The 26,482-nt window shown below is 44.3% G+C and overlaps 1 protein-coding gene across 17 annotated transcripts in view; it reads left to right on the top strand.

The window, feature by feature from the left end:
* DNAAF19 (dynein axonemal assembly factor 19) overlaps positions 1–26,482 on the top strand; it is a 242,106-nt gene that overhangs the window by 91,426 nt on the left and 124,198 nt on the right. For 11 of the 17 annotated variants that reach the window (XM_069634248.1, XM_069634243.1, XM_069634247.1 and 8 more), the window contains 2 exons: positions 4,865–4,987; positions 13,963–14,113. In XM_069634248.1, the coding sequence (XP_069490349.1) occupies positions 13,971–14,113 (143 nt within the window). In that variant the 5' untranslated portion in view covers positions 4,865–4,987; positions 13,963–13,970. The remainder of the gene's footprint in view (positions 1–4,864; positions 4,988–13,962; positions 14,114–26,482) is intronic. The other 6 variants (XM_069634246.1, XM_069634252.1, XM_069634251.1 and 3 more) reach the window with 1 other exon arrangement.

Raw genomic sequence — 26,482 nt, 5'->3', positions numbered from 1 at the left:
AAAGCATGTTGAACTAACATATGTTTAATATCGAAGTATTTCTTTTCTTCCCTTATATTTTTCCTTATGTATATTTTCCTCTTTGTTTATTTATTTTTCTTGTCTCCTATCATTGACCTCGTCACATTCATTGATACTCATCTGAACTGGTATGGAAATGACATGGTCTAACCAATGTTTGTTTTTTGGTTATATATAATTTGAAATTATTGTGAATATTATCTCATTTACTTTGATTATAATGTATCATGTTTTATTGGTGTGTATATATCAAAGCCTTGAAAATGACCAGAGGTCAAAACACGTGTTGGCAAAGATCTGAGCAACTAAAGATTGAGAAATCATCAATCAAATAAATCTGTGCTAATGATTATCATCGCTCTGTGTTCGAGATTATTTGACCATACATCTAACTAATCAACTATGAGATAAGCACATTATCGGGAAAGCCATTAAAATTAATTAATCATAAGGTCTTGCACTTGAACCTAATCAGACCACCTGATGGGTATAAAAGGCTGCCTGGGAGAGAAGCAGTAGAAAGAAGCTGGTGGTAGTTGCGGAAGAAGCAGAGCACTTAGCCAACAGATCACAAGGAAGTGTGACCACAACAGGGACACCGGATTAGAGCTTCAAATTACAACTGCAAACTCTGAGTTGGTCCTGTGCTCACAAACCCTGAATTGCTGCGGCAGCACTGGAGAGAAAGGAAAGCTGCAGGAAGTCTTTCCAGGAGCACCTCTTTGCTGTGAATGCAGAGCTGAAGTTGCAGTTGTTCTGAAGGCCCGTGTGCAGGGTCAAGCCGAGGGAAACTGGAGAGTAGGAGACTCTCCCTTAATGAGGTTGGATCGGGAACACCCATGCATCAGAGGGGTGTAGTTTCCAAAATTGCCTGCTGTAGTAGCAGGAGAAGAAACAAAGTTGGGATGCTGCAGCAGCCCATAGTGGTTATAATTGGGAGTCAGAAAAGGAAGCTCCTGAGAAGCCGAAATTCCTTGCCCGTACCTGTATCCAGCTTTTAATTGCACTCACATTGAGTTATGAGTAGAAATCAACTGTTGACGTGGGAAGTCTTTTTACTAATGGAAAAGTAGCACACGCTTACCTAAAACGCGTTAAAACGTCTTTCTTTCCCTAACATCAGAAACACTTTGTTGCAGAACGGTCGCGTGGCTCCTGTTAACACAGAGAACGCTGCCTGTAACCTAATTCAAGCTAAACTGACTTTCCTGAAGAGTTGAAAGTGTTGTTTAAAGGGACGACGCACATGAGACCATGGTTCCCGATACCTTGGAGGCTGAGTGCTAACTGAAAGGTGGGAACATGGCTCCATTTGAAATGGCAGTTCAATACTAAAACACAATCCTGTGTGCCTAATTTTGTTTTCCATTGAAGTTACACATCTTGCAACACATCAAAGGTTGAAGCAAGAGATTATAGAAGTAGTAGAAGTCAAAGCTAGAACAAGCATTACCCAAGCCCATAGAGGGAGCTCTATGAAAGTGAAATCCCATGCATATAAGAACTGTAAACCAGTGCTCTCAAGTTGATGAATGTATTGTTAACCAAGAGTCTTCCTCCAAATCTGGGGGAGTGGGACAACCGCTTTGGGGTAACCATTGAAGGACAGGTGTATATAAAGCTGGGGAAGGGAGCTGGGTACTTGTTCATCAGAGCTGTTTTTATATCTGCGTGGCAAAGACTGTTTGGTAGAATAAGAAGTAGTCTAGAAGCCCAAAGCAGATTCTATGGTAGCTGCAAGACTGGCAAAGAGGCTGACCTTTCTTAAGATCTAGAAAGAATCTTGCCAACCTGTGGAGGTAGAAGATGTCTTGTGGAATTGCCCATCCTTGAAGTTGCCATTGTAGCAGCACATTGAAAAGCAGTAGAAGTTGTAGTAGCAGAAGTAAGACGGGGGGCTGTCAGTATTTGTTAAAACTGTTCACGCTGTGGGATAAAGGAACTTGTTTTCACAGTTACATTGCAGAAGAAAGTTGCTGAGAGAGGAGAACATCTCAAGCAAGAACATCCTGACAATTTGTACATAAGACACTGCAGAATCTGACAGTGAAGCAGTTGTTGTCAAAGTGAGAGAAGATACTTTTGTCAACTTAATCTATTCTTTCTTGGAAGGAAGTCGTCCAAGAAACTCCATTGGTGCTGTTAATTCTTTGTGGAACGATAAAGGAGGAAGTCTTTCACCAAACAAAGAAGAGACTTTGGCCAGTGGATTTTATTTTGTGTCAACATTTTGTTTCTCTGGAACTTTTCAAGACTTTGGTTAAGACGTTTTGTTCCTTGGAGAATATTGACTTTGGGACATTCTTGGGGTGCCAAGATCCACCCAAGACCACAGGAAGCCATCCAAGACACTGGGTGTTTGGTAACCTTTTATTTATGTTGCTTGAATGTCTATATTGTTTAGTGTGAGGATTAGTTTTGTGAATGCTAGGAGGTTTTCCCATAGATCTTAGAATAGGTAGGGAATCCCCTGGTAGAACTCAATACAGTCATGAATCTCACATTACTGACCCCTCACAGTACACATGCATATAGTCCAAATAGTGGCAACCAGCAATGCCTAGTGCAAACAGAAATGGGGATACTCTAACCAAGTCCACTAGGATTTAAGGAAAAATAATAAAATACTGAACTTTTTGCCAAGAAAGTTCTTCTCGCCCCTCCCAAATCATGATCCCTTCCCTCCCCGTTTCACCCCTTCAGACATTACCTTTTTAATTGGTTGCAAGTTTTTAATTTTTTTTTTTCCATTTTATAAAACACGAAACCGGGAGACACCGAGGCGCTAGTTGCAAGAGTTACAGCAGCAGGAGAAACAAAAAATCAAAGTCTTTGGGATCTAAGTCTCACAGTGGTACGTTCTTGTAGGAGGTGAATCCCGCCCATTAACAACTGATGGGCGAATAGCAGAGTCTTGAGATGCTTGCGGAAGGCCAAGTGTGATTGTTTCACTCTGAGAGCCGTTGGTAAAGTGTTGCAATTCTTCGAGGCAGTGACTGGGAAACTCGGCACCCCCATCTCTTAACTCTAAATCGTGGTGTGATGAGGCAGTGAATGTTGGAAGAGCAGATAAGTCTCACGGACTGTGCTTTTGTGAACTTTTGTCAAAGTTATCTTAGTGCAGTGTTCGAGAGGTGTTTGTGAGTGATGGCTAGTGTTTTGAAAAGAATGCGCTCGTGGACCGGAAACCAATGTGCACATCTTCTAGCGGATGAAATATGCTCTCTTCTAGGGATGTTCCGAGCAGCCCAGAGTGCATTGTTCTGTCGGACATACATCTTTCTAATGTCTCTGGTGGAGGTGCCTGCAAATAGGGCATTGCAATAATCCAGTCTGGATCCAATGAGAGCACGAGTAATGGTTGGAGAGAAAGGTTTTTGCAAGCATTAATTAGTTTGGTGGTGCAATCCGCAGAGCATTGATCTGCCTGGTTAGCGACCGGATCGAGCCTAGGTAGACACCTGGGGTCTTGACATCGCCCGAGAAAGGGAAGGAAATTCCGTTGATGACAAAAGATTTGTAGGGTCTGTCGAGTTTACTTAGTAAGGTTTACAGCCCACCAAAAGGGTTTTTTGTCTTGTCATCATTGAGGCATAGCATGTGGGAGGTCATCCAAGAATGGAAGGTTTGGTAGACTGACTGAATGTAGTGTATTTGAATCAGTAACATAGTTCCCCGTGATTAGCAGGAGTGGTTGTGTATTGTCAGCATAGTTTGCGTATGATATGCCTTGGGCATCAAGGAGGTCGAAGAGGGGTTTGGTGTAAATATTGTACAGGGTGGGAGACTCACAAGAACCTTGAGGGACACCGCAAATGACAGGGGCTCGAGGGGCCACAGTGGTGAGTGGGGAAGCTCTCATGGACCTGTTGGTCAGAAAAGAGGTAATGCAAGCGATAGCTTCAGTGGAGAAATTAGCTGCAGAATAGAGGTGTTGGCCCAGGATTTGATGATCCACAAGATCAAAGGCAGCGGCAAGGTCCAGCAAAAGGAGGATAGCTAACTTGCCTGTATCTTTGAATTGCTCTAGTTTTTTGCATATTTTCATGTTCAATTCTTCTAAGTCTCTTAATCTTGAATCCCCTAGCTTCTTTAAACCCTCTGCAAACCAATTGTAAATCACTATCCATTCTGCTCATTGGATTGGGGAGCCTTTAGCCTGCAAAACACTTCTTATGTGAAAATGTTTTATTATGTCAAATGTTCTGTCTATAGGAAATTGTCTCGTCTATCCATTTTAATCTGTATATCCCATTTTTCTAGGTACCTACATGTCTCTCGTTAGTAGCTTAGAAAACTATAACAGACAGCAGTTCTGTGATTGGGTAGAGGGGAGGGGTTCTAGACCTTTAGATTAATCTCCCCCCCCATTTTATTAGTTTTGATTAGATCCATCCAGTACTTGTTGGCATGCTATTAATTTCCAATCTTTGTTTCTTCTTTCATCTACCTCAAAATGAAAACATTTTCATTTATGAAGGCGTTTCAGGCTACTACCCTCAGCACCTTTTCTCCCTTGACTCTGCTTACAGTACTGATTTACTTGGTTATATATCCCTCCATTATTCTCTTATCCACTACTTTGTGCTTTAAATTTCCCACTATTTGTTGTTTGCTTTTCATTTAAAACTTTGGGTATGAACGTCCCTCGATTTATTACTGCTACCTCCCACTTGTTATTTTTATTATGTATCTAGCAATACTTCCTAATAATTAAATAATCACGCTTTCACGCAGCCCAAGACGAAACACTACCCTTCATAACCTACATGGTCAGTTTTCCTCCGAAGCCCATTTAGAGGTTTCTAGTTCGGTCACTTACCTACCCTCTTTGTGTGTGCAGGGGTTTGAAGAGAAGAGGTCCATCCCTCCCATTACTGGTTGAGCTGGGTATGCCAAATCTGAGGCACAACGGCACAAAAACCTGTAGAAACCTGCAGCTCACCACCAAATCTACTAAGGAAAGGTAAGGATTATTTCCATGCATCCTATTAGAACTAGGTCGAGAAACCAGCATGGTATCCCTGTTCCAAATATTGTAGCCCAACAGCATTGAAAACGTGTTATTTATTTATTTTTTAAAACAGTTTTACAAAATGGGCTTCATACAGAAAAGTCACCAAGCTACATTTAGTCTGTTACATTAACAATGGACTCCCTAACAGTACACTCTGGGGGCATGGCTTTACAAGACCATCTGAGTTTGATGTAATATAGCTCGGCCCACCTGCACGCCACAGACAACCTCCTCTGTGAAAGCTCTCCATTACTGTATTTTTATGCAAGGCGGTGTGCTGTGCAAATCTTTGTCCATTCTTGAAGCGGGCACAAACTGCATTAGATAACATTACCTAATTTGATCTCTTTACTGTGTTCATTTTTAAAGTTTCCTTTGAACAACTCTGATTTTAAAAAGCCGTTTGCTCCATCCCTTTGGGAAATCACTCTAGCATTACTTGACCCACACTGTTTAAGTGTAATTTCAGTGCCAAACACATTGTTTTATCTGCTTGTGCGCATTACTGTTATTTGCAATACTTAGACCATCTAAATTTTACATTCTAGCACTTTCCAAGTATTAGCTCATTTTGTATAACATCGTGAATTGTGCGCTCTGTTTAACAAATTTGCCACAACTCAGAGAACTTGATTTGCTTCTGTAGTCCTGCCTGAACTACACCTCCCAGCATGGACTGGTCCTTTTAAATGACATCGGCAGAACGTTAGCGCCAGTGCGTTTGGCAGCCCGGTTAGTGGCGGTTTGTGCAAGGTGGTGCAGGGACAGTCTCTCCACGCCCCTGTCCTATCTACCGACAGAACCCCAGCTGCATTCACCCCTCATTTGTACAGAAGTTAAGGCTGCTCTATTACCGTTCTGAACACTCAAATTGTAATGCCTGTGAAAACTATCAGTATGACCCAAACGCCCAGAACCCGTTATCAATGTAAACAAGCTGACATTTTAGCTAAATACAAAGCGCTTGGACTCCTTCCAGCACCAGAAGCAACAACTAAAGTGGTCACCCCACAAACTAACACTATCTCCCCTCCTCTCACCAGGAATAGAACCATCTTAGATACTGCTGATAGCACGTCCTGCCAAAAACCCCTGACTCAGGCACATACAGCTCCTCTGGATAAGGACCAGCCTCTGGTCTCCTTGGTGGGCAGTGGTGAGATGGAAGAAATACAGCTTCTGCTGCCTTCCAGTGACCACATGTCCAAGGTCAATCCCCTTTCAGAAAAAGATGCACACGATTCACATGTCGCTGACCATCCCACATCCTCCCATGCCAAACACAATCTTAGTACAAGCATCAACAAGTCACAGAGCAATCTATTTTCCATCTCCCTTCATAATACCCGATCCCTAGTCTAACATGGGTTGGAGGTGGCAGATTATATTATGATGCACAAACCAGACCTATTCGCAGTTACTGAGACATGGCTAAATGATACTGTTCTGCTATCTGCAGATGACTCTGTCCCAACAGGATATAAAATCTATAGAAGACCCCATATTGGGCAACGAGGGGGGGGGTCTGGCACTCATCGCAAAAGATTGTCTTGATTGTCACTTCATAAATCTTCCCAACATTGAGGGATGTGAAAACGTACTCCTAAAACTGAAAATCAACCCGAATGTCTCTCTGCCTATACTAACTTTGTACAAACCCCCACAAAGCTTATCCCTGTTTGAGGAACAGCTCTTTACCTTCTTGTACAGTATCACAAAGTGTAATTCCCAGATGATTGTCCTAGGGAATTTCAATTTCTGGGCCGACGATTCGCCGGACGCCCAAGTTAAATCACTACTGTGCTCCCTTGAAACTGTGGGCTTTACACAAATGATACAAAAGTCCACCCATCAAGGTGGTCATATTCTGGACTGGATTCTTACTGGCAACCTACAGAGCACAGCGGTAAACGGCCATCTCTGTCCTTGAGCTGACCATTATCTGGTCAATATGACTATACTGCTACCCTTTGCCCCAGGTAGACTTGACACACATATTAGAACTGAGATAAAGTGTAGGAATATCAAACCGGTATCACTGCTAAACTTCTCCACATTACTATCAACCAAGCTGGATACAACCGAAATATTTGAGGAAACCTCAGATTTGGTGATTCACCTCATCAGCCATCAAGGCCACGATAGATGCACTAGCCCCTGAAGAAACAAGGAAGATAAAAACAGTAACCATAAATAAATCATGGTTCAATGACAGTATTGTAGAAGCGAGGAAGATGAAAAGAGCCCTTGAACGTGAACCACGTAAAATACAATTTACAAATGGACAATGTGAAATGCAGTTCTAACAAACTTATTTATTTAAAATTCTCAAATAATTTGAGTTGTACCTCCTCGCTTCCACCAACCATAAAAGACTCTGCCTGGTGTCAAGGCATACAAAACAAATTCCTGTCCAAAACACCTTGTCAACAACTGGCCATCGCTAATCAGCAATCAGCAGGCCTGCCTGACATTTAAAAATATCCAAGATATCGTAAATCACACCAGCGGGAATAACACTGAGAAATGTATTCCTAAATTTGAGTCCCATATCTGTTCAGAATCAGATGTTTTTGACATAGTTGCTATGCTCAAATCCACATCATGCTTAGGACACTCATGTCCAACTGACATCTGGAAGGAATCGCTGGACATCCTCTTTCTTTGGATCACCAAGATGATCAACATGTCCTTTAGGGATTGCACCGTGCCAGCTTCTCTTAAGGATGTTTGGATAACCCCCTTACTTAAGAAAACCATGCTTGAGCCAGCACTAGCCAAGAACTATCAGCCAATAACAAATGTTCCCTATCTGCTAGAAATCATGTATATAGTGGTGTACGTACAGCTACAGAGATTCAGAGAAGAAAATAGAATCTTAAACGTCCATCAATCTGGCTTTAGAGCCCAACACGGAACAGAGACTGCACTTTTAGATCTCACGTCAAACATCACAGGGATCACAGAACAGGGTGAACCAGTGCTGCACATGTTGTTGGACCTCTCTGCAGCATTTGATCTCATTGATCATAACTTGCTGCAAGAGAGGTTGAACAACATCGCCAATTTCTCAGACAGGTCCTCTGAATGGATCGCATCCTTTTTGGGCCCTAGAATATCCAGAGTTGCTGTTGAAAATGCCCATGCATCTCCTACCTGCAGAGTACCTCGGGGATCCTGCTTATCTCTAATTCTATTTAATATCCATACCAGACCTCTCCTCAACCTCCTTGACAGTCTGGGTGTCAAATACGCTAACTACTCAGATGACACTGAGGTACTACTTTAACTTACTGGGACACACTCGATAGACACTAATGTTCTGAGTAAAGTCTATTTGGAAATCCATTTATGGATGGCGTTTAACTCCCTGGTTTAAACAAAGAGAAGACGGAGCTCCTCATTATTGCCTCTGGTTCTCGCTTGAAAAAACCTGACTCGCAATTTACCCACTTTTCTATCGCCGGTATTCAGATCTCAGTTAGTAAATCTGTGAAAACCCTGGGTGTTCTCTTTGACCACAAGCTATCCCTGAAACATGTCTCAAAAATGTGTTGGTAATGTGGCTATGTGACTAAATTACTCCATGAAATCCGACCCTTTCGTTCCATAAAATAACAGATCTTTTTTGGCCACTGCACTAGTCAACTCCCGGTTAGACTATTGCAATCGTCTTCTCACTGGTACATCACAGGCAAACTTGCAGTGTTTGCAGACCACCCAGAATGGCACTGTTAGGACCATCCATGGACTTTCCAAGCGCGATCACATCTCGTCGTTCAGAAAAGCACTACACTAGCTACCCATCAAGCAAAGACTTATGCACAAGACATTATGGAATTCATAAGTAAGGTTTAATCGGGCTGCTCCCCAGTACCTAATTGACAGACTTTGCTTGAGACAATCAGTTTGGACACTGCGCTCTAGCGAGAGCAATGCTTTAAACCAAGCATGATACCATCTGGAATGATGTGGCAGAACAAGCTTTGAAACTCCTGCGCCGCAGGAATGGAATGCTCTTCCACTCAGCGTAAGGTCCTCTTCTTCTCTGGCTGTCTTTTAGAGGACAGTTAAAACCCTCCTCTTTAACTCAACAGACTAAATCTCTCTTCTCCTTCTCCGACCTTTTCATTTGACTTCTCTGTTTTTCATGCACTCTGAGGCCCACGGACATGTAGCGCTTAATAAGAATTAAAATAAATAAATTGCACCTAGCAGTGCAACCTCACTCAGCATTCACATGACTGGCATGCTGATTCTCAAGTAGCAAAATCTGCCTTCATGACATAATGTGGGGCATGTAGGTGGGTGTACTTGCACCTCAGATGGTGGCTTACCTCATCCTCACAAAGCCTTATGGGCACTCACATGCTTGTCAACCAATCACTATTAGTTATGCGCTACCACCCCACCATGGCTGTGGCTCCTAGGTCATTACCACAATGATGGCTGTTGTGAAGCACAATCTGAGGTTAATGTAGTCCTCGGAGATGAATTAAAAGTCCACCAGTGGCCACATCTGTTAGGCTTTTGATTAACTTTATTGTATAAAGTGGGGACCTGGCTAGGGAGTGCTCTATAGGGTGTAGGTAGTCAACGTTTGGGCTTGGATCTTTTAACAGTAGCACAGTACTGTGAGTTGTGGTCTGAGCATCCATCGGGATTAGTCCATGGTCAGGTATTGTTGAAAATACATATTTGCAGAGCCTTGTGAAAGTGGACAATTGTGGGGACATTCTGAGCCAACACCAGGATTGAGTTCCAGAGGGTAGGTGAATGACAAGAGATGGATGGTTTGTAAGAGAAGGACTATTTGTGGCTCCTCCCTTTGCGGATTAAAATTAAAGTCCAAAACCCAGACAAGCCAGCAAATGGTAAATGGAGCTACCTCAACAAGTAAAAAGTGGAATTTCCACCTAACACTGCACATTTGAAGATCTGACTGGTAATCCTTCACTGGGGATGATACTGACTGATGGCCTGATTCTTCCATTTGTACTGTCAGGGGAAACCTGCCCCTTTTGGGCCACAAAGCAGCTACAAGAATTACCTCTGCCCTGTCGCAAATGATCTTTACCAACACCTTCGAAAATGGGTGAAACGGAAGCTATGCATAGAACAAGATGCTAAGCCAATAAAACTGCAAGCTGTCTGCTGTCTTGAATGCGTAAAAGTGGTGAAGCAAAGGGTTTCGTGGGAAGTAAATCATCTTTGATGGATCATTCAGAAGACTTGATGGTTCAGGGAATACTGTAGGTCCTTTGACAGAGGCAACCTTTCCTTTGGCTGAGCTGATCACTAACCACATTCCCCATTCTCCTATACAACGCTGTCTATGCATAGTATCCCAGGGGTCAAAGTTGAGATTTAATGAGCAGGAGCTAAAACGAATTGTTTGGTATTGGGCATCACCTTGAGGGCAGGAGCTACCCCTAGAGAAACAGGACCTTGTACATAGTGTGCCGCAAATGTAAGAGATGCAAACTTTACCTTCTTGACCATTATATACAATCCAAGATGCTGTAAATGTCTTCTAGACGTCTCCAATGCTTCCTTATATACATTTCCAAAATGCAGAAAGTTAATGTCAGATAGGTATGTTTGTATGGCATCGGGAGCCAAACGTATCTCCTGGTAGCTGTTAGTGCCAAGCTAACAAGGGTCTCCAGGGCTAGAAGCAGGAGCTAAATATCTCCCAGCTATTTCGAACTCTGTAATCTGCCCATTGACTCAGCTGGAATGCAAACTTCAACAGTATAGGAGATGAGACCTTGCCCACCACAGCCTATTAATATAGGTCAATGACATTTTGTTTTCCATTCCATTCCATTGTTTTCCACGAACTACCGCCCATTCACTACTGTGCCATTCCTTTTAAAAATTATAGATAAAGTGGCGTACTTACAAATACAGAAACACCTGGAAACCAACAACTTACTAGGAGTACGGCACTCTGGCTTCCGTCCCCAGCATGGGACCGAAACTGCCCTCTTAGACCTAAAGGCACAAATTGATGAGCTAAGGGATCAAGGCAAACCAGCCTTACTCCTCCTCCTGGACTTATCAGCTGCATTTGACCTTGTTGACCACAAGGTCCTTTGTAGGCACCTGTATATAGCCGCGCATTTCTCAGAAGAAGCCACAAATTGGATCCAATCCTTCCTCAACAACAGGACCATGAGAGTCTTCTCCACCACTGCGGCAGCAGACTCCATCCCCATCACATGTGGTGTGCCCCAGGGTTCTTGTGTTTCTCCTACACTCTATCTTCACTAAGCCCCTTTTCGATGCTCTGGACCTTCTTGGTATCACCTACACTAATTATGCAGATGATACTCATATTCTCCTACCACTTACCGGTGATTACGACAAGGATTTGGCCTTGGTGAACAGAGTGTATCTCATCATCCAGGCATGGATGGCCACTCACGGACTATGCCTCAATGATGACAAAACTGAAATCGTCATCCTAGGCACACCTCCCAGCCTCAAAAAACTGGGCCCCAACTACTCCTCTTTTAATATTGACAACAACCAAATTACAACCGCCCACGCGGTAAAAACTCTGGGTTCTACCTGGACTCCACCCTCTCTTTCAACAAGCAGGTCAATGCGATGGCTTCTGCAACTGCCTACACCTGTAAATTGATAAGACCAGGCAAACCCTTCCTATCAAACAATAGCTGCATCACACTCGCGAGAGCGCTCATGTTATCAAAGCTGGACTACTGCAATTTGCTCTATATTGGGGCTAATAAGGAAGTTATCAAAATAATTCAAATTTTGCAGAACAACGCACTTAGAGCAGCACTTAGTATTCCCAGCCGAGCCCACATCACCGAGTTCAGACGAGCCAATAACTGGCTCTCTACTCAGGAGAAACTCCAACTAAAAGTCGCCTCTTTGGTCCACAAATGCCTTAACAACGCCGCACCGCAGTACCGATCTGCGAGATTCACGAGATTAAAACCAACAAGACTCACCAGATCTGCTAACTCTAACAACATATCTATACCTAGAGTTAAATTGACTAAAGTCGACGGCTGCAGCTTTCAGGTGAAAGCAGCTCAACTCTGGAACTCCCTACCATCCACCTTGAAGACTGACCAACCTTACCTCACTTTCCGACACAACCTCATAACGTGGATCAAAAATGCAGACACATAATAGATCATCCACTGCCTGGACTTATTCAATCCCTAGGAGTTTCTGATTAGGACTGTAAATACATGCTTCCTCATTTTCGCCTTCTGTATATTCCTGTATATTTTGTTGTATATTATTACTTTATATGTTTCTTGTTGCTCTATTTGCCATGTGATCTTGTAACTAAGCTTTAAGTTGTCTTATAAAATGTACCCGGTTACCCCTGGGTCTGGTGCGCAATATAAGTAATAAAAACAAAACAAACAAACAAGCAAACATTCTCACATGAATTATCAGTCCCTGGATTGGTGGCAATAGATAAGAATTTTAAACCACAAATTGCAGTGACCAATTTCTTTCAGGTTGAGGTCTGTTCCATTTCTTTTGTGGATCATTTAACCTGAACAGAGACCTCCCTTCTCACTGCTCCCCAACACGATTGGCTGGTATCTGTAGCTTTTGATATTGCTGTAGGTAGTCGAGATTGAACCCATTTGCAGATTAACATCCTCCATCCACCGCTGCAATGTGACCATGATGTTGGCTGGAATAGGAATGATCTTGTTGTATACTATAGAAACACATGTACATAAAGCAAAAGGGCTCTCAAAACCAAGTGTCCCCCAAAGAATGACACACGGACATGCCGCCATGTACCCGTGGACTTGTCAACATTTCTGTACTGGTCCTCGCTGATACTCCATCAACTGTGGGCCTTTCTTCTTGAGTTGCTGTGCCAGATACCGTGGAAGAAGAATCAGAGATTTTGATGTACACAACTTGCACAGATGAACTGTCAGTCTGTGGTTCATTTCCACAGGGATTGTTTCCCAGTGATCAGTACACATTCTTGCTGAACCCCAGAAACAAGCAGATCTTTGTGGATTTTTGTCATTCTCTGTGAAGAGACATGTACCAGCCAACCCACCAGGTCAGGCTAGGTAATAATGGCCCCCTCATGAAATACAGCCACAAAGTGGTCCAGGACCTTTATAAAAGCTCTGTTTGATGCCTTCAAGATGAGAGTAAGAAATTTGAACTGGAAGTTTTGTTTGCTCGCAGCAAACCAGAGGATGCACTTGTGATTCCTTTTAATAGGAACAAGAAAATGTGCTTCTGCCAGGTCCCTTGTGTACATCAAGCCTCCGTGGGAAAGAAGAGGAATCGTCTTGACTATTAATTAGCAATGATGACCACCTGGAAATTAATTTAAAGGTACTTTTGATGGAAGAATGATTCACCCATCAAGGCATTAATAAGCCAGTGCATCCCTCAAAAGTTTCACTTGTGATTAGCCATTGACTAGTTATAGTTGCTCTTTGCGAGTAAGAAATGATGTGCTATGCATATGTGGAATATTGAGGGGGGGGGAGTGAATTTTATTTTATGCCTGTCTAGTAGATTTGCAACTTGATATTTTTACCTATGAACAAGTGGACTGGCCTGTCGGTCACCCTCCATGAAACTAACATCATTTGCTTTTTGCTGAGCACTACAAGTTAGGTGGTTCCCCGAGTACCTGTGAATTTGTTCTAAACTTGTCGATGGCATTGACATTGATCTGGGATTCACTGGATTTGATAGCTGCCCAAGAGAGCACTTGTGGTAGTCAAACACTGTATGAACACCGTTCCTGCTCCAGTTAGTTATTACTATACACTTTGGAAGCCCTTTTTTGGAAAGAGTTATCTGACCTCTACGTGTTTTGCTTCCATGGTAAAGAAAAAGGGCCATTAACATCCCACTGTGAACTCCTTTTGTTTTATGCCACCTTTTAGGACTCTCCATGGAGGGATCAGATGCCATAGACTTCTCTGCCTTAGAGCGTGAGCTCCAGGCTGCTGTGGCTGCTGATGAGAAGTACCAGCGAGAAAACGATGCCAAGTTCCGGGCCGTGCATCAGAAGGTGGCATCCTATGAAGAGTTCAGGTGAGCAAATACATTTTTTTCAAAATATTTGTTTTGTTCTTGGGACTGTTGCTGCTGCATTCTGTTCTGCCGGTCGTCTCTTCTTAGCAGTGCTTCGCCACAAATAATTTAACCTGTTTTTTTTTTATTGTTGCATATATAGTTTACAAGAAACTTTACACAACATAAATGCATTAAAAGAAAAACAGAGAAGAAAAAAGAGGAAAAAATACATTTTTAAAAGAAAGAAAAAGAAAAAAACAATTTTACATAGAGAAAACAGAAAAATATTTCCATAAAAGTATAAAAAAAGTAACAAATTACAGAAATCACATATTCTGTTACGATAGTTAAAATGCAATCCATTCAATACATTTTGTTCAACAGGATAGAATCAATTTAAAGTACTCAGTTCCAGGTTTTTCTTATCCAATTCAGAACTGAGAAAAGTAAGAAAGAGATTCAGGGCTAGGACCAAAGAAATAGCAGTGCTCCACATGCAACGATACGAAAACAGGTTCCTGAACACCTCTGAACTACCAACGATCTTGTCCTTGAATAGCTTGGTACGTTCCTGTTACGTTATGCTGACAAAGGCTATGACTCCAAATCGATAGTTGAAGGTCTTTATTTATGCAAGTATCCAATAACGACCCCAGGCAGAAGGCTGTGCAACTGCCCTCCTTGGCTTAGTGCTTCACTCTCCTGCCTGGAACACAGAACCTGTCTAAGATGCAGGATCTGTGTTCCAATATATCCAAGAGTGATGAAATGCAAATGTAGCCTATGTAATGGTAAGTCACACACATTCTACATTCTAATTAATCTACATTCTAAATATGATGAACACCAAGATGGTTGATGTTCATTACAACAGGTACCTATCCTAACAGTTCCTTATAAAAAATTTTTTTTAAAAAAAGCGTGCAAACAACCAAGCGTTTCAAGGTTTCACAAGAATCGCTTACTCCACAGAACCTGCATTTGCTCTCAGGTGCATTCAAATCAACCGAAATATTCGGAATTTAATTTAACCTGTTCAGTGAAAGGAAAATAAATAAGATTTTAGAAAACATGCCTGTAGGTGCAGCCGTCGGGCCATACAGATAATTTCCCCCAAAAGGTACTAAAAAAACGAAATGTCTGACATTTCTCCTGAGAGCACGGCGTCCGTGACAAGACATCACATATGCTAACCAGGTGGTTCAGGCAAAAAGGCGGGAGTAGCCGGATGGCGCAGTGCTCGCTCCCATGCTGCATACAGCTCCCCACCCAATTCCCTTTTCTTACGTGTATGGATTGATAAAGGAACACATTAGCCTATTTGTGTGGTGCACTTTGGGGGAAAAACGAGAAGAACAAAATGTACAAAGTCCACAGATTAGAAAAACTCCCCGACGACTTGCCAACAGGAGAAACAAAAGAAAAAACACTTGCAAAGAACCTCATGCAGGCAGCACAAGGATGCTACTTAAGCAATAAGCCCCAAGCAGGGGGGCATTACTACTTCAGCTAATGCTCCGAGTCCCATAGTTACTGGGGCTTCTTGGAGTTCAGCTGCTATGTGCACGGAGAGCAGGAATCCTGACGGAAGCTTGGATTTCTTTGCTAGGACATATGCTGCGAACTAGCCTCCTGTAGCGGTTTCATACACTGGTTGGTAACAAATGCATCACCATTTCTCTCTATCCCTTGGTCTAACTTTACACGTGACAGCAAATTGACATAAGGCCAGTTTTATAAGAAGGCTAATTGAATATCGGTAGCTGAAGGGGGCAGATTTGATTTTTTTGTCTGTTTCTGCTATGTTTCATTCAGATCCACCACTACAAGGCATTAATTACAGGTACAAACATATTTGAAGATTCTGCACAAGTGATCAAGATACTGGTCATTGGATTCAATGCAGGCAACTGCTACGCCATGCAATTCATGATCTGTGATCCTAATGAGCATTGTAGAATTGTAGAAGAGGACCTCTAGACCACTAAAACAGATCACGATCTAGAGGTTATAGCAGATGATCATAAATGGTTTAATAGTGTGACCAGCTGGGAGAGCAATACAAATGTTGGAACTCAGAGGTACCCCAAGCAGATTAGGGAAGGTTCTTTTATCGAAGTGTGCATCTTATTGAGGTCTCAACTAGACTGTTGTATTGAGCTTTTGAGACCACATATGCCGAGCAATAAATACAGAATTAAAGGCAGATGACAACTCAGCCATTACATTTAACAATGTCTTAAATTATGAGTTGTTATTGTATTGTAATATGGTATGAGGTATTCCAGTTTTGTAATATTTTATATGTTCTGTCTGAAAAATTGAATGAAACTGTAACACACTGATGAAATAAAAAGATAAATACACCTTTAGTCCTATGGGCAGAGTCCCAAGAATCTAAAAACTATGCATAAGAGGTGCGAGTTAATGTGCCTCATCATAGGTTTGGAGGTGCAGGAAGAAAGTGGTGGTAATTCCATGACCGCCACTTTTCCTGCACCGCCAAACCTCAAGTTTGCCATTGGGGGTAAACTGATTTACCTCAAGCTCTTGGTTGGAGGTAAATCAGCCCCCCCCCTTGCAAAAAATAAACTGCTGGTATTAGTAATACTGGCAATTCCCCCCATGGAGTCCTATGGGGCTCCATGATATGGGGAATTGCCGGTATGCCGCCACCTGTAATCTCCTGGAAATTTTGGGATATCAGGTGGCGGGAACAGTAATATAGTTTGCCGGATTCCTACTGGAATTAACAGCGGGATACCGGCAAACTCCTAATGACCCTCGCTGGTCTCCATTATTGTTGCAAATCCCTTGAATGGGACCTCTTCATTCATAGATTACAGTTAAACACTCTTCTGTGACAGGTCCAGGGATCTGTCCCTGTCATATGGGTGTGGGGACCCCTATCGTCCTGGGGTGGGAGACCTATCTGGGACCACACCAGAGCCAGGCCTTCCCCAGAAGCGGGGTGTGGGTCGGGACTTCAGAGGGCCCCAGTTGCTGGCCCTTGCCCTTTTGCCTGGTTGCCTGACAGCAGACCACTGTATCACTCCATGTCTGCCCAGCCCTATTCTGGCCAGTGTATTTCTCTTTGTCTCCTATTTACTCAACGGAAATATACGACCTCCTGTCACAAGGAGGGATCGACATCCTATTTGTAACCGAAACGTGGCTAGACAACAACTACAAGATCACCCTCAACAACTGCCTGCCTGAAGACTTCAAATGCATCCAAACAAAAAGAAAATCCAAAAGAGGGGGGGGGGGCTAGCAATCATCCACAAGGAACAACTGGCCATCAAAATGGAAGATCCACTAAACATCGATAAATGCGAATCCTTAATACTACTACTTTCAGTAAACCCCAAAACCAACCTGAAATTCGTACTGATATACAGACCGCCAACCTATGATGCGACTTTCGTAGATGATTTTACGGAAGCAATCACTACCCTAGCCATCAACTTCAACCACCTGATTATCCTCGGATATTTCAACATCTGGTTCGACGAAGAAACCACAACCACACAAAAATACTTAACCGCCCAACTAGCAGCCATGAACCTACAACAACTAGTCAAGGGAGCAACCCACTCAGCAGGGCACACACTTGACGCAATCTTCGCCAACAAGGATCTCATCACCACGGCATACTTTGGAGTGACCACCTCATTATTCCGTTCATAATCACAACGGCCGCTCCGACAAAAAAGCAACAAGAAAACCAACCCATCATGATCAAAAGAAATTGGAGAACCATAAAAAACTCCAATCTAACCGAACTCCTAGAACTCAGCAAACCACAAGCATCAACCATGGAAGAAGCAGACCTAGACAAAAAAGTTGCCCTACTTCATACCTGGATCGCAACAACCCTTGACGACATCGTCAAAGAAAAGCCCTTCACCCCATCACACAAGAAAACTACAGCAAAATGGTTCACCCCACTACTCAACGCCATGAAAAGGAAAAACCGAAAACTAGAATCTGAATGGAGAAACAACACTGCAAACAAATTGAAATACCTACAATAGATCCACGCATATAAAAAAGAAATACAAAAAGCAAGAGTAAATACTACGACAACCGAATCTTCAGAGCACCAAACGCTCAAAGAACTATTCAAAATCATAAACGAAATAAAAAACCCACCGGCCTACAACAACACGCCAACTCCATCGACGAAACTTTGCGAAGACCTCGGAGACCACTTCAAAAACAAAATAACCTCCATCGAACACACCATACAAAACAGACCAAGCGTTCACAGCTCAAACCCCACCAACGCAGACGAGGAACACGCAAACAAGCTACGAAACTTCCCAAAAATATCAGTTGAGGCTTTCGTCAAACTGGTAAACCAAAGCAACAAATCGGGCTCTCCAGAAGACCCTTGTCCCCCGGACATATACAAAACAATTCTCAAACAAGGAACCCACATGGAATACCACAGGAACCTCCTCAACCTCTCAATCTCAACAGGGTAAAGTACTGCAGGCCTTCAAATCGGTTTACATCAAACCACTACTCAAAGACACAACAGGAAGCGTAGAAGACTTATCTAACTACAGACCCATCTCCAACATACCCTACATAGCCAAAGTACTAGAAACGTACGTCTACCAAATAACCCAAGAATTCATAGAAGAGCACTGCATACTAGACCAGGCACAAGTTGGCTTCAGACCTATAAGCGGAACAGAATCGGCTCTCCTCTCAATATGGGACGACCTAACAACAAATGCAGACTCTGACAACAGCACCGCCTTGATTCTCCTTGATCTGTCTGCAGCCTTTGACACTGTCAACCATGCCATCCTCATAAAGAGATTAGAAGGACTAGGGATAACAGGCACTGCCCTATTATGGATCAAATCCTTCCTAACTAACAGAACAGAAACAATATGGATGAAACCTTGTAAATCCAAACCCAGAGTCTCCACGTGCGGAGTACCACAAGGATCATCCTTCTCCCCGTTTCTATTCAACATCTACATGTACCTACTAATCAAACTCATCAAAAAACAAGGCCTCGCATGCTACAACTACGCAGACGATACTCAAATAATCTTCAACATACAAGACACCCGAGAAGAAAACACCACACTAGAGAACTGCCTTTGTGACATATTCAACTGGATGAACCTCAACGATCTCAAAATCAATCCAGGCAAAACAGAGATAATGATTGTTTCAAAAAAGGAAGGAGACATCGACTACATCCCCTTGCCAAGAGAGCTCTGCAGCACACCAGAACCATCATCAACTGTAAAAAACCTAGGGGTCCTCATGGATAACAACCTCACTCTGGAACCACAAGTAAACTCGGTAATCAAGAAATGTTTCTTCCTCCTGCAAGCAGCAAAAAGGATCCTACCGCTCCTGTCATTCTCCAACAAAACACTTTCCATCATCGCTCTGATCATGTCCAGAGTGGACTATGCCAATAGCGTATACCTGGGCATACCCGAATGACTTCTAAAAAAAAAACTGCAACGCATAAAAAATACAGCAGCCAGACTCCTCCTCAAGCTACCCAGAAGAGAACACATCACACACGCGCTAAAAATACTACACTGGCTACCACTTAAACAGCAAATAAAGTTCAAGGCCATGTGCATCACGCACAGAGCAATACACAAACAAGGCGCAGAATTCCTAAGCGACAAACTACGCCTACACCGACCGACAAGAACACTGAGTTCAAGCAGCGACATATGCCTGGAACCAAAACCCTACAACAAAAAAAAGACTGAGGATCGTCTTTCTACCTAAGATTATACGGAATACAACAAACCACCTAGCATTCAGGAAACTCCTCAAATCATGGCTCTTCAAGGCATAACCACAACGGAGACGCACTAGAATGCCGAGACATCAAACAATGATGGAAATAACTCCAACCTCGACCACCCTCAAATTGGACAAACACTCAAACCAAAGAACCAACCCCTCGACAGAGCATAGGACACCATGGAAAGTAGCCACAAAGGAAGGCTGCAGAGACTGACCACACACCTAGACCCACACGAAAGCCCAATTGACTCCCCCACTGGTACGTACCGGACAAACATATCCAGACCGCCAGACGCATCTAGATAGAGGTTGGCCTGCGTCACATCTGGATAGGATTGATTGAAGGATAACATGCCCACACTAAGAAGAAACATGAATGCTAACATGTGCCACACCTAGAGTTGTGAATGGCGGCCTGTGTGGCGCTCGGATGGAGTTGTGAATGTTAGCATGCCCACAACTGGACGGGTCTCTGGACAATGACCTGCGCCGCATCTGGGTGGGAGTGTGAGTGTTGGCATGACCACGCCTGGATGGAGTCCTGGGGGTTCGCTTACGCTCAGATGGAGCTGTGAATGTTGGCATGCCCACAACCGGACGTGTCTCTGGACACTGGTCTGCGCCGCGTCTGGGTGGGAGTGTGAGTGCTGGCACGACCACGCCTGGATGGAGCCCTGGGCGTTGGCCTGCGCCCCGTCTGGATGCAAATGTGGAGGCCGAAAAATGCTGCACTCGGACATAGCTGTGAATGTTAGCATGGTAAAGGTCAGGTAACCCACTAACCAATATAAGCTCAAACTCTGCATACTTATCTCACTCAAACTCACACAACCATCTCTCGCACAACAAGCCGCATGCACTTCACAACACTGCAACAACACACAAGCGGGAACAACAGCACACGCGGACTGACTCCGATCCGATACCCGCACCAAAGCTCAGCACCCGGTGTATACCGAGTTGATGCTGCCAACAGAACACCACTCCTCTCACTATCCTACTCCCTTCTTCACCTTGCTAACCCATCCCACCTTTATCGTTTACAGATCCGCCTGAGCGCCTGGGGACCAATTCCGTTGGTGACGGTGCGCGGTACAAATACATTTAACATTTAACATTTGTATAGCGCACAGCAGTCCTTGGTCATTGAGGCACTGTTACTTGAGGGGAGCTTAATTACAGGGAGAGGGCACATGGGGGGGGAGCAGTTGTACATTGAGCAAAAAGAGCAAGTATACATTAGGATACATATAATATACATATGAACATAGGTGAATAACATCTATGTCGGATCACATTTATGTGGTGAGCAGATAGATTATGGCTGTAGATAGTGGCGTGTTTCAGGTGAAGAGCACTGTTTTCATGGCTTTGCGAAATGTCATGAGGGAGGCCTCACCTCATATATTGGGAGGTAGGGCATTCCAATGTGATGGTGCTAGGTAGGCGAATCTGGAGCCGCCTGCTCTAATTCTTCTTACCATCGGCACACGGAGCATGTTGGCGTAGGGTGTCCTAACTGGCCTTGTGGAGGAACAGGGGTGAATCCTTTGTGAGAAGTATTCGGGTGCAGAGTGGTAGATGCACTTGTGGGCCAGTGTTAGGGTTTTGAATAAGATTCTCTCTTTTATTGGAAGCCAGTGGGCTGCTCTCCTGGTGGCAGTAATGTCCTCACTTTTCTCGATGCCTTGAGCTGCGCGGAGTGTGTTGTTCTGGATGACTTGTAGTCTGTACAGGTTTTTGGTGGAGGTTCCCAGGAAGAGGACATTGCAGTAGTCTAGCCTTGAGCCTGTTATTGCTCTGGCTATGTTGGTGCAGTTCTCTTTGGAGAGGAATGGCCTGGCTGCATTGATTAGTTTGGCGTGGTATGCTGCCGAAGAGGCGATGGCACCAACCTGTTTACTCATGGATAGTTTGGAGTCGAAATAGACTCCAAGGGTTTTGACTGAGTCTGATACAGGAATCTTGTCAATAGTGAAGTGGCTAAATTATGAGTCGAGATATTTTTAGTGTGTCGGGCGAACCTACCAGGAGGAGTTGTGCCTTGTCAGAGTTGAGGCACAGTCAGTTTGCTGCCATCCAGGCCTGGATGGTGTTGTAGATGTCGTTAAGCATAGCAGAGTCCTTGTCATAGTTGCCTGTGAGGGTGAGGAGGATCTGGGCATCGTCCGCGTAGTTTGTGTAGGAGATACCCATAGCGTCGAGGATGAGGAAGAGTGGGCGAGTAAAGATGTTGTAGAGGGTGGGGGAGAGGCAGGAGCCTTGAGGAACTCCACAGAGCATGATGGTGGGTGAGGCAGAGGCTAGGTCAGAAAATACTTGCATGGTTCTGTCTTGTAGGAAGGAGGTGATCCAGGTCGTGGTGTCGCGGAAGTATCTGGCTGTAGTGGAAAGGTGATGACATAGGACATGTAAGAGGTGAAGTGCAGCACCACCAGACCACCATAGAGCGAGAGCTACAAACAACAAAAAGCTTGAGGAATTTGCCCAAGTGCAACCTGCTACTACGTGATCTAATCCAGCCGGAGGGACAATGTGGAGAGAGGCTGCAGAGCCCAACCGTGTGGGGACAGTGCGTTGCACCCACACCACACCGATGCGAGACAGGATGCAGAGCGCCCAGCAGGACCTGTCCGCTTCAGGATATTTCATTCACCTACGCTTGGGCCGCGAGCACAGCATCCTTGGCAAACCAGCATTTATTCACCAGGAGACCATCACCTGAACTGGGACATTGACGTTGGTGGTATGCCATTGTGGGGGACTGGCGGACCTGTGTATGAAAAAGGGGGGGGGCTTAAGCCCCCTTTTGAATATTTTGAAGCTTGCAACAACTTCCTGGGGAAAAGCCGGAGGAAGCATCAAAGGAAACTAGCCAGTGGAGGGGGGAAGAGGGAGGATACGAGGGAAGACCGGCTACAGGACAGTGGGTGTTATTTGGGGCAGGTCAAGAGAGGAACAGGAGGAACAGGAGGACCAAGAGACCAGGTGGAGGAAGGATGGAGCAGAGGCGCATGGAGATTTATTAAAGGAGTGTGCAAGGTAGGTATTGGGTGGTGGGAGAGAGTGGTACTGGTGTTTGAGGGTGTGTGAAAGATGAGCGACATTGGTAGTGGGACACTAGAGAGTGAGAGTAGGATGATTGAGGGAGAATGTGTGGGTGGAGTGAGAAGTGGTTGTAGTATGGAGAAGAGAGTAGGTGTTGTGTAGAGAGGAGACAGAAGTATGTGTAGCGAGTGAAGTAGGTGTAGTGTGGGAAGGGGATTAAGTGTAGTGTGGAGAGGGGCATAGTAGTTGTCTGGATAGGTGAGAGTAGTAGAAAGGGGAGAGAGTAGTAAGGAATAAGATCAAAGGGTGTGGCAGGCAGGAGATAGAGCAACATCGGATAGACTGAAGAAGTCGTCTCGGGGAGCGAGAGAGGAGGGACAGTAGGTGGAGTAGGAGGGCACTAGGGAGAGTGACGGCAAAACCAAGGGAGAGGAGTAGTTGAGTATGTAAGGTTATAAGCAAGTGGGGCCTGAGTATCTGAAAGGCACCAAAAATCCAACCTAAGTCATCGAGGGGATCTTAGTGTAGGCACCACAGATCTGGGAAGGTTTGCCAATTCTTTTTTTTTGCCCAATTCTTTTTGCCCGATTTCACCAATTATCTTTATTGCATTGCACCCCCTCCCTCGCCCTCCACTAGACCCGTGCACCCCAATTCCCCCACTTACTATCTACCTGCTTGTGGTAATAAAAAAAGAAAAAAGCAACAAAAAATGCAGCAAAAATGAATTCCGTGAAGTTGCCATTCGGCAAAAGTGTGTTGTACCGACATCACCTAGATTGTTCCCTGAGGGAGACTGAGATGGATATGGCATTTGCCTTTAGGCCATTTTAGTAAGCTAGGCTTTAGATGGTAAGGCCTACCGATTTCTAGTGACCATGCTTGGGTTGAGGGACACCTGGGTTCAGAGGGAACTGCCCATCTCTAAATTGGATGAAGAGGGACGGCCTTTGGAGCGCCCCATGACCAATAAAAAACATTGAACCATCTTCGAGAGTTGTAGTGTTCTTGAAGCCATTTGTGACCTTCTATACCATCTGGGTAGTTGGGTCACAGGTTTAGCAAACGCCTCTAACATGGAACAAGCCTGCACTTTGCAAATGTATATCCTGGCAAGGCCGGCTCTGCTGCTAAGGTCAATAAATTGAGGACTATTATATTGGGTGATAATAACGGCTATTACAATGATTAGTTGCAGCCGGAATATGGCCTGGTGTCTGATTTATAAAAACGTGATACTATTCATATTTATTATTACTTGCCTTTTGGTGTACTAATAAAATAGACATGAAGAAAAGTTTTGTTTAAATCTGCAAATATGAATTCCGATGTGGGTGTGGCCCAGGTACCAAAGCTTAATCCCATAGAACCATATATCTTGCTTAATATCCCTTAACACCATCCTTTTGCAGTGCATGGGACAGCTGTTTTTTGACTGAAGCAGAAGAAAGAGGCAAGGCTCCAGCTATTGGGGCTAAAAAAAGCTGCCTATTTTATTTATTTAAAAAAAAAAAAATTCCTCAGCACGGGGAAGCACCCACCTCTCCGACAAGCATTCAAAGTAGCCTCTGTGCTGAGTGCGACGTGATTGGCCTGAAGGCATGGTCTTTGTCCTACCTGCGGGTGGGCTTTGCTGCCCCGTTGCTGCCTCTGCAGTAACCGGTGTTCCACCCCATAACCTCTAGTAGAGCTCCTGAGGCAGGCGATCTGTCCTGGTCTCCTAGCTTTGCTGTTAAAAAAAAAAAACTCTCCAATGAGGAAACGCCATTTAAAAGGACCTCTATTGGGTCATAGCTCATCAGTCCTGCAGAGGCTGACTAACCCCAAAGGACTGATATGTCTAACCTCATTGGATATGTAGATGCCTGTCTGGGGCAGTGTGGGTTCATCCGTGTTTGTCCGTCATACCTGTCCAGAATGCATGATAGTGCTTGGAGGAATGTTCTGCCATTGGCTGACCAACCCTCTGTAATAAATATGTGTGGTGTGTGATTGGATGCAGTGTTCACTCACTGGTTTCTCAGGGGGATAAAAGCAGACCGTCTTGCCCACTTGCCTTGTCTACAGCTGGATCTCCAAACATGCACTCTGAAGGATCTGCTACTCGAGGAAGAACCTACTCTGCACCAGTACCCATTGATGTCCCGAAGAATCTGACAGCAAAGCTCTGCCTTTTCAAAGGAGATCAGAAGGAACACTCTGCACTGCTTTGTTTCTCTGATCCAGTGGAGACAGCTAGATCACAGCTCCTGCTCAAAGGCGTCGTCTCCCTGAAGCTCCTGACCATGCCTGAATCATCGAACCCAAAAGTGTGTACCCCTCTGCTGCTGTGATCCTAATTGACTCTCTGAGCTGAACCAACTGCAGAATCTTCCCCACAGGACCACAGCCATGTTCTAAAACTGCTTTGTGCTGTTTTCATTAAATTTACTTATTGTATATCCTATTTCTATCCTTACACCAAACAACCCCACCACAAACATGGAAACCTAGAGTATTCCCCTCCCCAGAATTTTGCACAAATACAGATTTTATAGGGTTTTCACAATGAGAATGAAAGTAATATACATTTAATCAGTGTGGCGAGTTGGGCGGTCTCCACGTTCTATATTGTGGGGGAGGTGAGCTCCAGGGGCTGGGGCGCTCGGGCCGCTATCCAAAGTACCTATCAGAGAGTGGCAACAAAGCAAATCCTTGTAGCTATTCCCCCTGGGACTCTCCATGGAATGGGTCATCAGCCCTTGGGTTCAATTCCATATCCTAGTCTTTTGCACAAACTTGGCTGGAATCTGGCTCTTTAAGTACAATTGTTTCTACCTGGGACAATAACAATGTCCTTTAAACATCCTCTTCCGAGTACTTCTCCTCCTTCCCTAAACAAATCTGCCAACCAGCCCAGTGAAGTCATGTGACTACATCAAGGGAAATGCTTCGAGCCTGGGGACTATATGTCGCAGAACTCCCTGTACATGTTCCCAGTCTTTTACGGAAGGGCACAGACTTTGAGGGCACACTGCAAACCATGTGCTGTTCTAACAGCACTCATTCCTCCAGCCCAGACACACTATACCTAACCGGAGGAAAGCCATTAGGCCTTCCTGGATAAGCAGATGACGTCTGCCGCCCCTGCATGCCATGGGAACACTTCCATGGGATTCCAAGGTGGTGGCCATGCCACATGCCTATGATATTGCCTCTTACATACCAGCTGAACCAAATGGGCTCATGGGGAATAGAGCAATTAGGGGTCCTAAAGTCGAAACCACCAACCAGAAGAGGGACAAGCCCTCTTGAATAGGTACACAAATCTGCATCAGGCAGAATTAAAAGGGACGTGGATGAAGAACACACAAAAAGATAAACCTGTGCAGACACAAAAACGGTCTGTCGAATGGGGGGTGGGTGTCCTTGAAAAAATTCAAAGCAAGCACAACGCTATTGATGCTGGAGAGCAGCTAATTGGCTGTAAGATAAGTGTGGGCAATAGAAGAGCCAAGAGAGGAGTTCCACCAGCAACCTCCACCCCCTGATCCAGAGAGG

The sequence above is a fragment of the Ambystoma mexicanum genome, chromosome 13 (assembly GCF_040938575.1).
Source record: "Ambystoma mexicanum isolate Mex_15411 chromosome 13, UKY_AmexF1_1, whole genome shotgun sequence".
In the NCBI taxonomy this organism is placed as follows: Eukaryota; Metazoa; Chordata; class Amphibia; order Caudata; family Ambystomatidae; genus Ambystoma; species Ambystoma mexicanum.
This window is presented reverse-complemented; position numbering and strand designations above follow the sequence as displayed.